The sequence below is a fragment of the Ochotona curzoniae genome, unplaced genomic scaffold (assembly GCF_017591425.1).
Source record: "Ochotona curzoniae isolate NIBS_2020 unplaced genomic scaffold, NIBS_Ocur_1.0 contig_66, whole genome shotgun sequence".
NCBI classification, from domain to species: domain Eukaryota; kingdom Metazoa; phylum Chordata; class Mammalia; order Lagomorpha; family Ochotonidae; genus Ochotona; species Ochotona curzoniae.
Window position 1 is genome coordinate 19,422,155 of NW_024466512.1, and position 12,663 is coordinate 19,434,817.

The 12,663-nt window shown below is 40.8% G+C and overlaps 1 protein-coding gene across 1 annotated transcript in view; it reads right to left on the minus strand.

The window, feature by feature from the left end:
• The window catches only part of CFAP58 (cilia and flagella associated protein 58), a 115,129-nt gene that overhangs the window by 65,085 nt on the left and 37,381 nt on the right, over positions 1 to 12,663 (minus strand). The window contains exons 12-14 of the mRNA XM_040992500.1: positions 6,730 to 6,870; positions 5,937 to 6,160; positions 2,131 to 2,242 (exon numbers count right to left, since the gene is read on the minus strand). Coding sequence (XP_040848434.1) covers positions 2,131 to 2,242; positions 5,937 to 6,160; positions 6,730 to 6,870 — 477 coding nt within the window. The remainder of the gene's footprint in view (positions 1 to 2,130; positions 2,243 to 5,936; positions 6,161 to 6,729; positions 6,871 to 12,663) is intronic.

Below are 12,663 nucleotides of genomic sequence, written 5' to 3' on the forward strand. Positions count from 1 at the left end.
GGGAGAACAATAGGCAGCAGAGACATCAGCTTCAAGGCATCGAGGTCTTTACAGACAGTAATTATTGTTTTTATTAAAATGCATTGCAAATCTACAGAGCCAGTACAGAGTCAGAACAAAAACACAATCTCATGGCAAAATGAGATAGCCATAAATATCTGCTACTCCCCAAAAAATAGATAAATAAAAGCATACTATGATCTTCCCAATATCTTACCTATGGCTTTAGTTAGCTTATGGTTCGAAAGGGAGTATGTTTTCTCCACCAGTGAGTAGAGCGATATTACAATAAAGATGGTTATTGTGTATGATAAAGTATTCTTCACCACCACGCAGATACTATAATGAGTGCTTTTTATACAGGAACGTATTTTAATTGTACCACAACCCTGTGAAATAGTATTAGTCTTCCCTTTTTACAGATTAGACAACCAAGGCTCAGCGAAGTCATTTGACCAATCTAGCAAGGATCAGGCCTGGATGGGGGCTCAGATGTATCTGTCTGCAATGACTGTGGCTTGTCATTACTATGTTCTAAGGCTATCCCTGTTGTCTCCTGTTTCTATGGGGGAAATAAAAGATTTCCTAATTCACCAAGCCTTGGGATTCTCCTTTGGTAATCATCAACAAGGAGATTCATTACAATTTATAACGGAGAAGGCTTCTAAGACATGGTCACAGATTTCTGTTGCTAATTGGCAGGAGAACATGGCCATGGAGTTTAGGACTCACGTGGAATAACCAAGATATAAACTTCTGATGCCCCTTCACTTGTTATCTGTGCACAATTCAAACAAGAGCTGTGCTTATAAATTGACAATTTGGCCTCCAGTTATTGAGCCAAAGCTTCACTTTCAACAGCACTGGCATTTTGAATTAATCCACTAGCTACATATTTTCAACCACCTCCCAGTCTCCATTTTCTAATTTTTTTTTATAGAAACTGACATGGAGTGGAAACTGAAGATCTGCTTGAAAACACATGGAATAAACTAATGTGATGGTAAATGTATTTAAAATCTTCAACCCCGCTTCCCTAGACACATCCATATTACTGTTGGGTTAGTAACCCATACTACTCTTGGCATTTGAAGAGAAATAAATAGGAGTCCAAGAGAGAAAAAAGAAAGCATATTTCATTGACTCTGACTTTAAGAAATGGCAGGCAATGCCAACTGAGGTCTATATATTAAGACTAGATTTGGCACACATCCACTTGGCAGGCCTGGATGTTGTTAAAACTCAGACCTCATGTTTACATAACAATTTGTAACGCATTATCCTTAGTGTTCTCTTCATTAAGAGGCAACAATAAAAATGAAGACCAGTCTCCTTGACTGATTTTCCACCTCACCCTGCCCTTTCCATCTCCCAGCATCTGCTCATTTACGTGAAAGCATCTCTGCTGCCCCCAACCCCCTTGCCAGGTACAACCAAAGGCAACGGCCATGCTTCTCCCTGAATAACCACAGCGTGTTTTTAACAACTATTTATAGTGCTGCTGGTGATGTCTGTCAGGAAGTCATAAAGTGGAGAGTTGATAATCCATCCGTTACCAACGAGACTTTGGCTGGGTCCCTGGATCATAAGAGAAAGGGATGGGCTTATACCACAAGCATTCTTCAAAATAAGGGCTAGTTCACAACTAAAACCTGGTGAGGGCTCTCCCCAACTCTTGCTATGTGACCTCGTGTGCCACCTTGGAACTTGGCCAGCAAGAAAGTCATCACTCAATGTGACCCTCAATCCTGGATTCAATCCATGAACAAAAATGAACCTCATTTTTAAAGAACATAAAAGAAAAAAAAAAAGAAAAGAGGATGAAGATGCTGGCAGCCAATATTGCTAAAGGCAATTAATCCAAACCTAATCGGCAGCCAGCCACATGATAATTGGTTGACCAAAAATTAGCTAAAAAAAAAAATAAATAAATGTCCATTGGTGACGCTACTTGATAGCCTTTACTGCTTTCTTCCCTGGGTATAAAAGGAGCCTGCCCAAAATGTTCAAGACAAAAATCTAAATGAATTACATCAAACCACAATTCTTACTGTGCCTCGTAATCTGGGGCCCCGCATGATGGGTAGGGGAGAAGATCCAGGGACAGGGACACACTCTGCCAGACGTTACCTCAAGTTTCCTCCATCTGTGCACGTTCATGGGGTTCTGCAGCTCCTCCTCGAGGGCCCGGCACCGCGTCCTCTCCTTCAAAAATTCTTTCTGCATATGGAAAAGCTCCCGCCTAGAAAAGACAAACTTTGTTTGGCAAAGAAATTCTGTAGCCTTTTGGCTGTCCTATTTTTAAACAATTGTATTTTAACAAGTTGGACTTAAGGAGGCTTTTGTGAACACTGACACCACCACTCCCCCAAATCTGGGCAAGACAGCTTGTTCATTCTTTCTGAGTTCAGGAGTAGCCTTAGCTTTAAACCACCAAAATGTGCCAGGCCTTCAGAGTCCCAATTCCAGATATTCAAGACACACAAAATGACATAAAAATAAAAGGGAAGCGAGGGCATTTCTGAAAGTCTCAATACACTCTTTTATGTTTCTGTTTCCAATGTAAGAGTAAGTGCATAATACCCCCCCCCCTATGGCACCTGACTGTAAGTAATTACAGCTCAGGGGATTACTAACACCAATTAGGCATCATACCTCCACTCCCACTGAACCCAGCAGAATCCACTGGAAGGCTTTGAAACCATCTCCCCGCCCAGACCCAGCCCTAGAGGGATTCTGCTCTAAAAGCTCAAGTTTGGGGCCTGGGCTCGCAAGGCTTTGGGGTCCTGCTAGGACTCGGAATTTGCAGCCAGCATTGAGAGAAACACTGTGCTGGGGCCTGTGAGCATTATTTTGTCTTCTGTGCCATAGCCACACAGATGGCCAGGAAAGTTCTGAAGAACCAGCTCTGGCTGGAAAATACATCTACAATCTCCAGGAACCTCTAGTTGGTGGCTAATGTGCTACAACCTTTTTCAGTATCTATGAGTTGGCTGCCAACCTACTGAGAGAAAACCCTTGTTGGGAGGTGGGAAAGAGACAAACACTGCATTGACGTGGGCATTAAGGATATCATTATCTGTTCTTGTCTACTGTGGGCGTGCAGATTACCAAGACTAAGCTATCTCTTTTACTTAATTGCTTCATTTAAACCAATAATACCACTTCCCCTCATTAGTAAGGCAAACCATTAGAATTAACCGCATGATGTTCACTCAACAGGGAGCTCAGAACAAGCTGCTTAGAATTAAAAGCATATTTTCAGCACTTCTGATTCTCTAGTGTCATCAGAAGCGGAGGGCAAAAATGTTAGCTGCCGTATTTTAACAACTTTGTACCAGACACTGCACTAGGCACAATAAGCTTTCATGCTTAATTGTAGCTATAAGTCCAAGGCTCAGAGATGTTCAGGGATTTGCCCAATGTCACATGGCTGGTAATCAGCAAGGCTAAGAATGGAACTCGTGCTGCCTTACCTCTCATTTCTTCTCAAGTTTTCTTCCCATTGGAAGAAAAACAAAAGCATATTATCAACAAACTAGCAACACTGACTAGAAATGGGCAAAATTTACTCCTTGGTGATAAAATAAAAATAACTCATGGCTGAGAAGTTCAGAGACAGCGTTGGATATCACTAATAGCTCCTTAGAATGAATCCATTTGTCTCAAAATGTCAGTCATGGTGTCTCTGGTTAGTAAAGTTTTGAGTGACTTTCTAGTCCCTTCTTTACTACTTTTCTGCATTTCCCACTTTTTTTATATAATACATTGGTGTCATTACACCTGCAATACAACTAAATACAACTATTCAAAAAATAAAAGAAGTATTGATTGGATTCTGATAACCCTGAATATATTCACTGCATTTAGGCATCCAAAACTGCCTGCTAATCTCATCAATTGATGCAAACTCTTCCCTTAGCCCAAGGTGGTCCAGATTCCTGTTCATCTTCAAATCTATCAGGAACAAATATAACTGCCTAGAAACTACCAGAACTCCCCATTGGGTTCCTGGAATTGCCTATACAAACCACCATGATGCTGGGCCCGGCACAGTGGCCTAGCAGTTAAAGTCCTCCCCTTGAATGCATCAGGGATTCCATATGAACACCAGTTCTAATCCTGGCAGATCCACTTCCCATCCAGTTTCCTGCTTGTGGCCTGGGAAAGCAGTTGAGGACGGCCCAAAGCCTTGGGACCATGCACCCGCCTGGGAGACCTGGAAAGCAGCTCCTGGCTCCTGGCTCCTGGCTTTGGATTGGTGCAGCACAGGCCGTTGTGGTCACTTGGGGAGTGAATCATCGGATGGCAGATCTTCTCTGTCTCTCTTCCTCTGTGTATATCTGACTTTGCAATAAAAATAAATATTTATTTTTAAAATTAAAAAAAAATACCATGATGCTTTACCACTGAGGAAGTAGAGCTCAGATAATGCAAGATTTAAAGAAGGCATACTAAGGTGAAGTGAAAGCTATAGAAGTTAAATAAACAGTGTAGTATAAAATTCGGTCACCTTATAAAGAAACATATTTTCTAATTGTGATGGAATTAAATTTTCCACCTCTTTTCATCCTGTGAATAATTCCAAGATAATGATGTGTGAATGCTACCAGTATTTTTAAACACTGATGTTCCCTCTTTTGCATGCTGCCTTATTAAACAAAAATGAAAGAGCTCATTGGAGGAAACTGTTTTCTGGAAAAAAAATGAGTTTGTGATGTGATTGAAGCTTCTTTTTTAAAATCCAGAATAAATCCTTTTTTTAAAATGTTTTTGCATTTGCCTGTAGTTCCCAGCAAGGATACTAGTTCATTTTTGTGTCAAACTTATGAACAATAGAATTTTTTAGAAAGATTTATTTATTTTTTGTTGCAAAGTCAGATATACACAGAGGAGGAGAGACAGAAAGGAAGATCTTCCATCTGATGATTCACTCCCCAAGTGACCGCAATGGCCTGTGCTGTGCCAGGAGCTAGAAACCTCCTCCAGGTCTCCCAGGCGGTGCATGGTCTCAAATGCTTGGACTGACCTTGACTGCTTTCTCAGGCTACAAGCAGGGAGCTGGATGGGAAGTGGAGCTGCCGGGATTAGTACAGGCACCCATATGGGATCCTGGCACATTCAAGGGGAGGACTTCAACCGCTAGGCCACCACACCAGGCCCCAGAACAATAGATTTTGCTATTCCCATGATTTGCTAATTTTACTATGTAAAATAATTTTGAATAAATGGGTAAAGACTTTCCCTGACCAGGAGGCATGGGAAATGATGTCATTTTGTGAGGAGTCAGAAGGGTTAACAGGATTACAAAAGGCCTCTGTGGGGAAGAGGAGTCAAATGCATTGAATCTAACAACAGCTGATTAAACCAATGACATTGCCCCCCCAATGAGAAGACTGATAGTTATTCAACACAATGGGCCCCCCACCCACTGATAACCATATGAGAAAGTAGGTTCTGGCATCATACCAGAACACACCCTAAAGCAGCATCAATCAATGCTTAGCAACCAATCAGGCTTGGCTTAACCTGCCTTAGTTGGTCAGGTCAATAGTATTTCTCAACTGTCACATCTCTCAATTGGTCCACATAGTAACATTTGCTAACTAGTCAGGAACAATGACAAATACACAAGAGACCTAGAAAAAAATTGTTTTTAAAGCAGACTCCCAAAGTATGGAATCCAAAATTATGGAGAAGAATCAATCAATTTATGTGCAGTCCCTATGTAAGCTCCTGGACCCTTGGTGGCCTCTCCTGGAAAGCAGGAGTCGGCGTCTCAATAAAATCCACTCTCACGTGCTTTGATCACAACGTCCTTTCATTGCCCACACTGTAATTCTTCATTAAAGAACCAACTCCCAATTCTTGCGACAATTTTAAGAGTCCCAGACATCTTTGCCCCATCAGCCTTGCAGGCCTTCTGTTTAGTTTACCTGAGCTTGTCAACATTGGCCACAGTGCCAGCAAGAATGCCCTTTTCCCTGCGAAGGTTATTGATCTCCAGCTTGAGGATTCTCATGTCTTCCACCCGCTGGCTATACTGGCTCTCTCCTTTATTCAGGACAGACTGCTGGATCTTGATCTTCTCATAGAGCAATGCTAATTCGTCATTGCGCCGAACAAGCTGAGACCCCAGGATATCTCTCTCACTGATGACCTAGACACAACAAACATCCATGCTAATAATCATAGTGCAGGAATGTAATAATCCTTGGCCCATGAGTGTGCTGTTTTGCTTGCCTGTTTGTTTTCTAGCCCATTATTTCTTGTTTTAAATTGGAGTAATTTCATGGCAGACTAGCTGCTGCCAGTTTCCACTGCTTCTTACTTCTGGTCCTGGCCAAGTTCTCTCTGAAAGGTCCTCAGCAGCATTTAAGTGTCTAACCCACACATCATGTAATTGAATTCCCATCTCCCAAATTTGGTTATTATTCAAGGCAACAATATGTACAACATTATAGCAGAATACAAGCTGCCTGAAAACAAGAGCTCTCAGAGTTTTGCTGTCCAACATGTGCCAAGTGCCTATAAAAGTGATGGACACAAAGGAAGGGTTCATACATCTAAGGTGAACAGGTGAGTTATTTCATAACTAATCAATGCACAATGGCCGTCTATACTGTTTTCCATCATGGTTCGACAGCAGTGCTTAGAGAGAGGCCTGTGGATTCACAGCATGGAATCAAATGTGTGTGTCTGCCTCTGTCCGCAGGACTGAGCATCTACCTGGTCTAATTCCTTCTTCTGTCTCAACCGCTCCCCATCAGCCTCAGCAATGATCCGCAAGAGCTTCCTCTCTTCACCTTCTTGCTTTTCAATGAATTGTTTGGTCTCCAGAGCTTGTTGTCTCAGCTTCTGCAGCTCAGCCTGACAAAGAGTGAAGGATACAGACAAATTTCACTCGATCACAGCAAAAACCAGGACTACAGGGCCCAGATTTAGATGTACGCTTGTGCTTCTTCTATTTTTCACTGAGGTTTCATTTAACATGGCTTGCTCACTCTCACAAGAAAAGCAAGCTAAACACACACACAGACCGTGAAGAAATGTGCGTTACAATGATCGTGTTTATTCTGAGTTGTGCCCTTGAGGGATTTCTATCATTTTCTGTGTTTGTCTAACAGGAGCTACATTAGTATTCAGCAGCATTTTCTCTCTTCCCAGCTAAACACCAGGAGAACATAGAGTGTGAGGGTCAGGACAGAGAGATTCTTAGTATGAGCCAGCTTCTATAATGGTTCCAACACTACTACTAATGCATTAACTATAGAGACTTAAAATTTAATTAGTTAAACATAACAACTAAGAGATGTCATAGTACAAAAATACATGCAAATGAACCTTCAACTTACAAACCCCAAGCTGAAAATGTTGTAAGTCAAAACTACATTTAACACCCATAACCTACTGAAGACTAAAGCCTAACCTAGCCTTCCCTAAACATATTCAGATCATTTACATTAGCCTACCACTAAAAACCCACCTAACACAATACCTATTTCCTAACACAGCATTGATCAGTACATGTAATTTACTAAACACTGCAATGAAAGTGAAAACGTAATGGTTGTGTAGGTACTTCCCATTAATGTACATTCAATAAACATTATAGTTTCTGCTAAAAAAAAAAAAAATCACCTTGCATGCACCAGGATCCAATATGGGTTCCAACTCATGTCCCAGCTGCTCCACTTCCCATCTAGTTCCCTGCTTGTGGCTTAGGAAGGCAGTTGAAAACAGCCCAAAGCCTTGGACCCTGTACCTGTGTGGGAGACATGAAAGAAGCTCCTGGCTCCTGGCTTTAAATCAGCTCAGCTCTGGCCTTTGTGACCACTTGGGGAGTGAATTGGCAGACAGAAGATTTTTCTGTCTCTACTCTCTGTCGATTTGATTTTCCAATAAAAATAAATAACCCTTTATAAAAAATCCTAAATTGAACCAGTGTAAGTTTAGGATCTCTGTATAGACTCTACTCTTCAAATACTTCCAGTCCAGAAAAAAAGTTAAGACATGCAAAGACTAATGAGTCCAGGCAAGAAGGTCTTCAGTATCTTTGTTACCAAACAGACTGTAAATTGTTGTCACAAGAGTTCAAGGGAAAAATCACTACTGCACTGGGGGTATCAGGAAAGCTGTCTCAGAGAGCTCAGACCCAAGTCTTGTCCTTGAGGTCACACAAAAAATTGTAGGAAGGGGAAGGGGAAAAGGTGGTATACACTGGTCAGTTTCAAAAGGAAAATTCCTGTTATCAAAATACAGGATCATTATGGCCAATTGGGAGTGAATCAGTTGATGGAAGATCTGCTTCTCTGTCTCTCTCTCCTCTGTCTTTTCTTCTCTGTCTCTCCTTCTCTCTATAAATCTATCTTTCCAATAAAAAATAATTTAAAAAATTAGTAAGATTCCAATTCAGATCTTTTGCTAGCAAAAGCTGTGCACCCTCTATTGTCACCACATAATAATCCCAAATGAAGTACAAGCCATAAGTAAGACTGTGAGAACTTACCATCTGCTGGAGATGACAACAATGACCAATGATAGTGTGAGCAATTGTTGTCTACTTGTGTGCAACAGAACACAGATATACACAAAAAGGAATTCCTTTTTACTTCTGCCTAGGCAAGAACCAAATAGACCTTTGGCAGTTGACAGATCTTGCCAAAAGAAGGAGCAGGTGCTGGAGAAGGGCAGAGAGCCACCGGGCTTGTGTGAACAAGGGCATGCAGATGATAAAGTACTTGGTGTGTTCACTAGACAGTAAAGTATCCAGTACAGTTGGATGGAAGTGTGAGGTAGGCCAAATCAAAACAGGTCAGGTTTAGAAACAGCCAGACACGACTGGACAAGACCTTGTGTGCCATATGCTAGACTGAATGAGCCATGAGGAATGACAAGGTCATCTGTATGGAAGGTTAAGACTATGTTTGAGAGTTTTCATACTCTGCCCAGAGGGACAAGTGGTATCATCACCTAAGCTGACACAAGACAAAAGTGAAGAGGAAAGGCTCTGCTTTTACTCTTGTCTGCAATCGTAAGGGAGAGAAGTCCATATTAAGGTTCCAACTTGTCAATGGCTTGCCACTCAACTTACAAGAGAGCAATACTGTTTTTTTTCCTGCTTTAGGATCCTGCCCACTCAGAAAGATTGCCAAGATGACAGAAAACCTTGTTTGCAAAATCCCATATTTGCAAGAATCTGTGTACCAACCCAAGTCTAATCAAGATTTCCCTTCAACCCATGAAAACCAACAGTCATTAATTCCAACCTCAAACATATCCAAACAGCAGAAGATTCTGTCCCTCTAGAAATAAACATGTGATGTCACAAATAAAATGCTGCCAGTGATTATTAAATCAAAGACTTCTATGATGACAATGTGTTTGTTCATTCATGAAATATGTTTTGGTCAAGTGACAAAGAAAAGGAAATACGTAAGTAGAAGAGATCTGGTGGGGCCAGCACAGTGACTTTGCAAACTAATCCTCTGCTTGCAGCACCTGCATCCCATTTGGGTGCAGGTTCAAGATCCTGCTGCTCCACTTTTAACCCAGTTCCCTGATAAGGGCTTGGGAAAGCAGCATATGATGGCTCAAGTTCTTGGGCCCCTGCTCTTGGTTCCAGGCTTTGCATTGGCCAAGCATTGGCCATTGTGGCCATTTGTGGGGTTAACCAGTGGATGAAAGAGTGCTCTCTCTCTCTCTGTCTCTCTTTCTCTTTTCTGTCTTTCCCTTCCTCTCTTTCTCTAACTCTTTCAAGTAAAATAAATAAATATTTTTTAAAGAAATAATAAAAAAGAAGAAAAGATCTGGCCTAATATTCACCATTTGGGGGTTTGTTAGGAAAGAGCAAAGAACTAGCCTTTTTGTTCCTATAATCATGCAAGATGACAGTAACAACAATAATAAATATCTGTTTGGCTCCCACTTTCCTTAATAAAACTTTTATTTTCCCAGCTTTGCAACATTCACTTCCCTGTTCCTCAGCGCCAAGAGCTGATCAGAATCCATCAGCAGAACAAAATGAAACCCCTGTTATATTAAAATGCAATCAGTGGTGTGTAAAAGTATCTGTCTGAAATGTGAAACCATTCGTGCGTTTGGCATTGCTGGGTACTTTTTTCAAAATATATCAGAATTCTGAGTGGTCTCCTTATGTCATAAATTTATGGGCTGTAAACAAGATGTGGCATTAGACATTGGCAGCAAATGTTAACAACTATGAAATACCTTGAATCTAATGTGTTTTGCAGTTGTAAATCTGAGCTGTCTCCCCTGAGAAGGATGGCAACAATTGCTGTGCACCCAAAGGCCCATTAAACAATGTCCTGGGTGGGGCCTGAGGTTTCTGCACTCATTGAAGTGTTACTAGTGCAATGAAACTGTAATGAAGTGGCAGAACTTACCTCTCAGTCCTTGCCCCCAGAATCTCACAATCTTCACTAAGTGTTTATGCACTATAGATCATCTAATTTGGCTATGGGTATAAATCATGCGTCAAGAGTCATATTTGTGGGAGTCTCAACCATTCATACCTGATTCAACAAGTTTCATAAAACCATCTGTTTATATCTAGCAAAACAAATAGTCCTCTAACCATGAGAAAAAATAGGCTCTGTGTATGTGTGTGTGTGTGTATGTTTTGTGTGTGTCTCATGAATGACAGCTCCCAAACATGTCAAACTACAGAATCTGCTAAGTAAAATGATGTGATGCCCTGAAGCCAGTCCCTAATGTAGTGCTGACTTCTGGACATAAAGGATTTGTTGCTGAATTATTTACCTAGAATCAAAGGGCTGTCAGATGGGTATGGGATGATTGGGAAGTGACGAGACAGAATCAAGGGCTTGTTAGGACTGGAAGGCAGACACTCCAAAAGAACTGGGCCCTCTTATGCTGATGAAACAAGACTGGGACAGAATGGGCAAAGGCAGCAATGTCTACAGAGAATTATTGATATTCCATCATAAGCATCATAGACTGACAATGTCTAGACTTCCAAGGAGTCAGCAGAGGCTGAAAACAGAAAGGAAAACAAGAAAAGAGCAAGATAATCATGCTGAGGAGACTGAGTTAGAATGGCGGTGACCTACTAGGACAACAGTTTGTCTACCAGCTTGGAAAAGTAGTGAGTTAGGTTTTCCTGTCAAAAGGCAATGTGTGGTCTCCCAAGTAGCCTACAAATTGCCTTTCCAGAACTGATTATGTAGCCTTACAGCTTTGTAGAATTCACACACACACACACACACACACACGATAAATGCCTCTTAAAGCAAAATTACTAGCAAATTCACCCATTCCTCAAGGACTTTGTCTTGCAAAATTCAGATGCATGAAATACAGAAGACCTGTGTAGAATGTGATTCAAATTCCTAGGCTGAAAAGTCACAGCTAAAACTCAACATTTGAGCTGTCATATTTTGCTAAAGAATGTCAAACATATTTAATGATAGTTCAAAATGATCCAGATGGAGCACCATTGCCAATCACCCTTGGATAACCTCAAACAATGAATCCACCAGGCATGCTTTCTCTCCCTCACGCTTGCCTTAACAGAAGACTCTGGGAGAAGCAGCAGCTTAGTTCTATAGGAAGTCTAAAGCAATCATCCTCCTATGCTGTCTGACCCCAAAGCACCCAGTCCTAGGATTCCCCATTTGGAGCAGGCTCTCCAGAGCAAAAGCATTTTTATTTATCCGCCATGACTAAACATGGCTAGCCCAGGAGCAAATAACAAAATCTTACCATTTTTTATTTCATTAGAACACTTCTTTGGTGCTATAGATGTAGATGCATAATAATGAAAAACATAACTGATACAAATATCAACTAAAGTCAAACTCTAAGGAATTGAGGAAAAAATGTTTTTTTTTTTTATAGGGAACTGGTTATTCTAAGGCAGTGTTGTGTGTAAGGCAGTTGTTTCTTCTTGGGCCTCATTATAGAATAATAACCTTTTGACCAGAGCCTTACGTGAGCAAGTAATATGAGAACCAACATCATCCCTTAAAGAGAGAAAGAGGATACACCAAATGGATTACACCACACTCTTGCTTTCATGGCCCATGAGACCCACAATGTTTATAATAAGATGCTTGTGATTCATTCAGTGATAGATAAACTCTATCCCATGATGGGCCCTGGGGTGGAACAAACTGCTATCTATAAAACTCTGTGTTCAAACAAGGAAAAGAAGGGTGAATTCCAGAATATTTTTAAACTTTAGAAAAAAAATTTGTTTTCTTTTTATAAAAGTAGATTTCAATGCAGAGTCTCTTCCTCTTTTTCCTTCATAAATGGAGTGAGGGGGTGAAAAAAAATCTCAGACAGGTAAATGTATCAATTACCATATCTCTTGTATAAAGATGCTTTTGTTATAGTGCAATCTTTATCAAGCCAAATGTGCCTTAAGTTAATTGAATGGAGCAATTCTATTTCCTTGAAAACCTTTCATTTAAGTTGACAAACCCATTATTAAATTGAAAGTACATGTTTTAATCTACACCATCTTAGAATCAAGGAAACATGGCATTAAACCCATACAATGCTTGCCACACATTTTCAAGACAGGAACTGTCTTTGAAAGCCAATATATACAAAAATCACATGTCCCAGTCCCTCACATGTTGTTAACAGCCCTACAAGTAACCCATGGCATCTCTG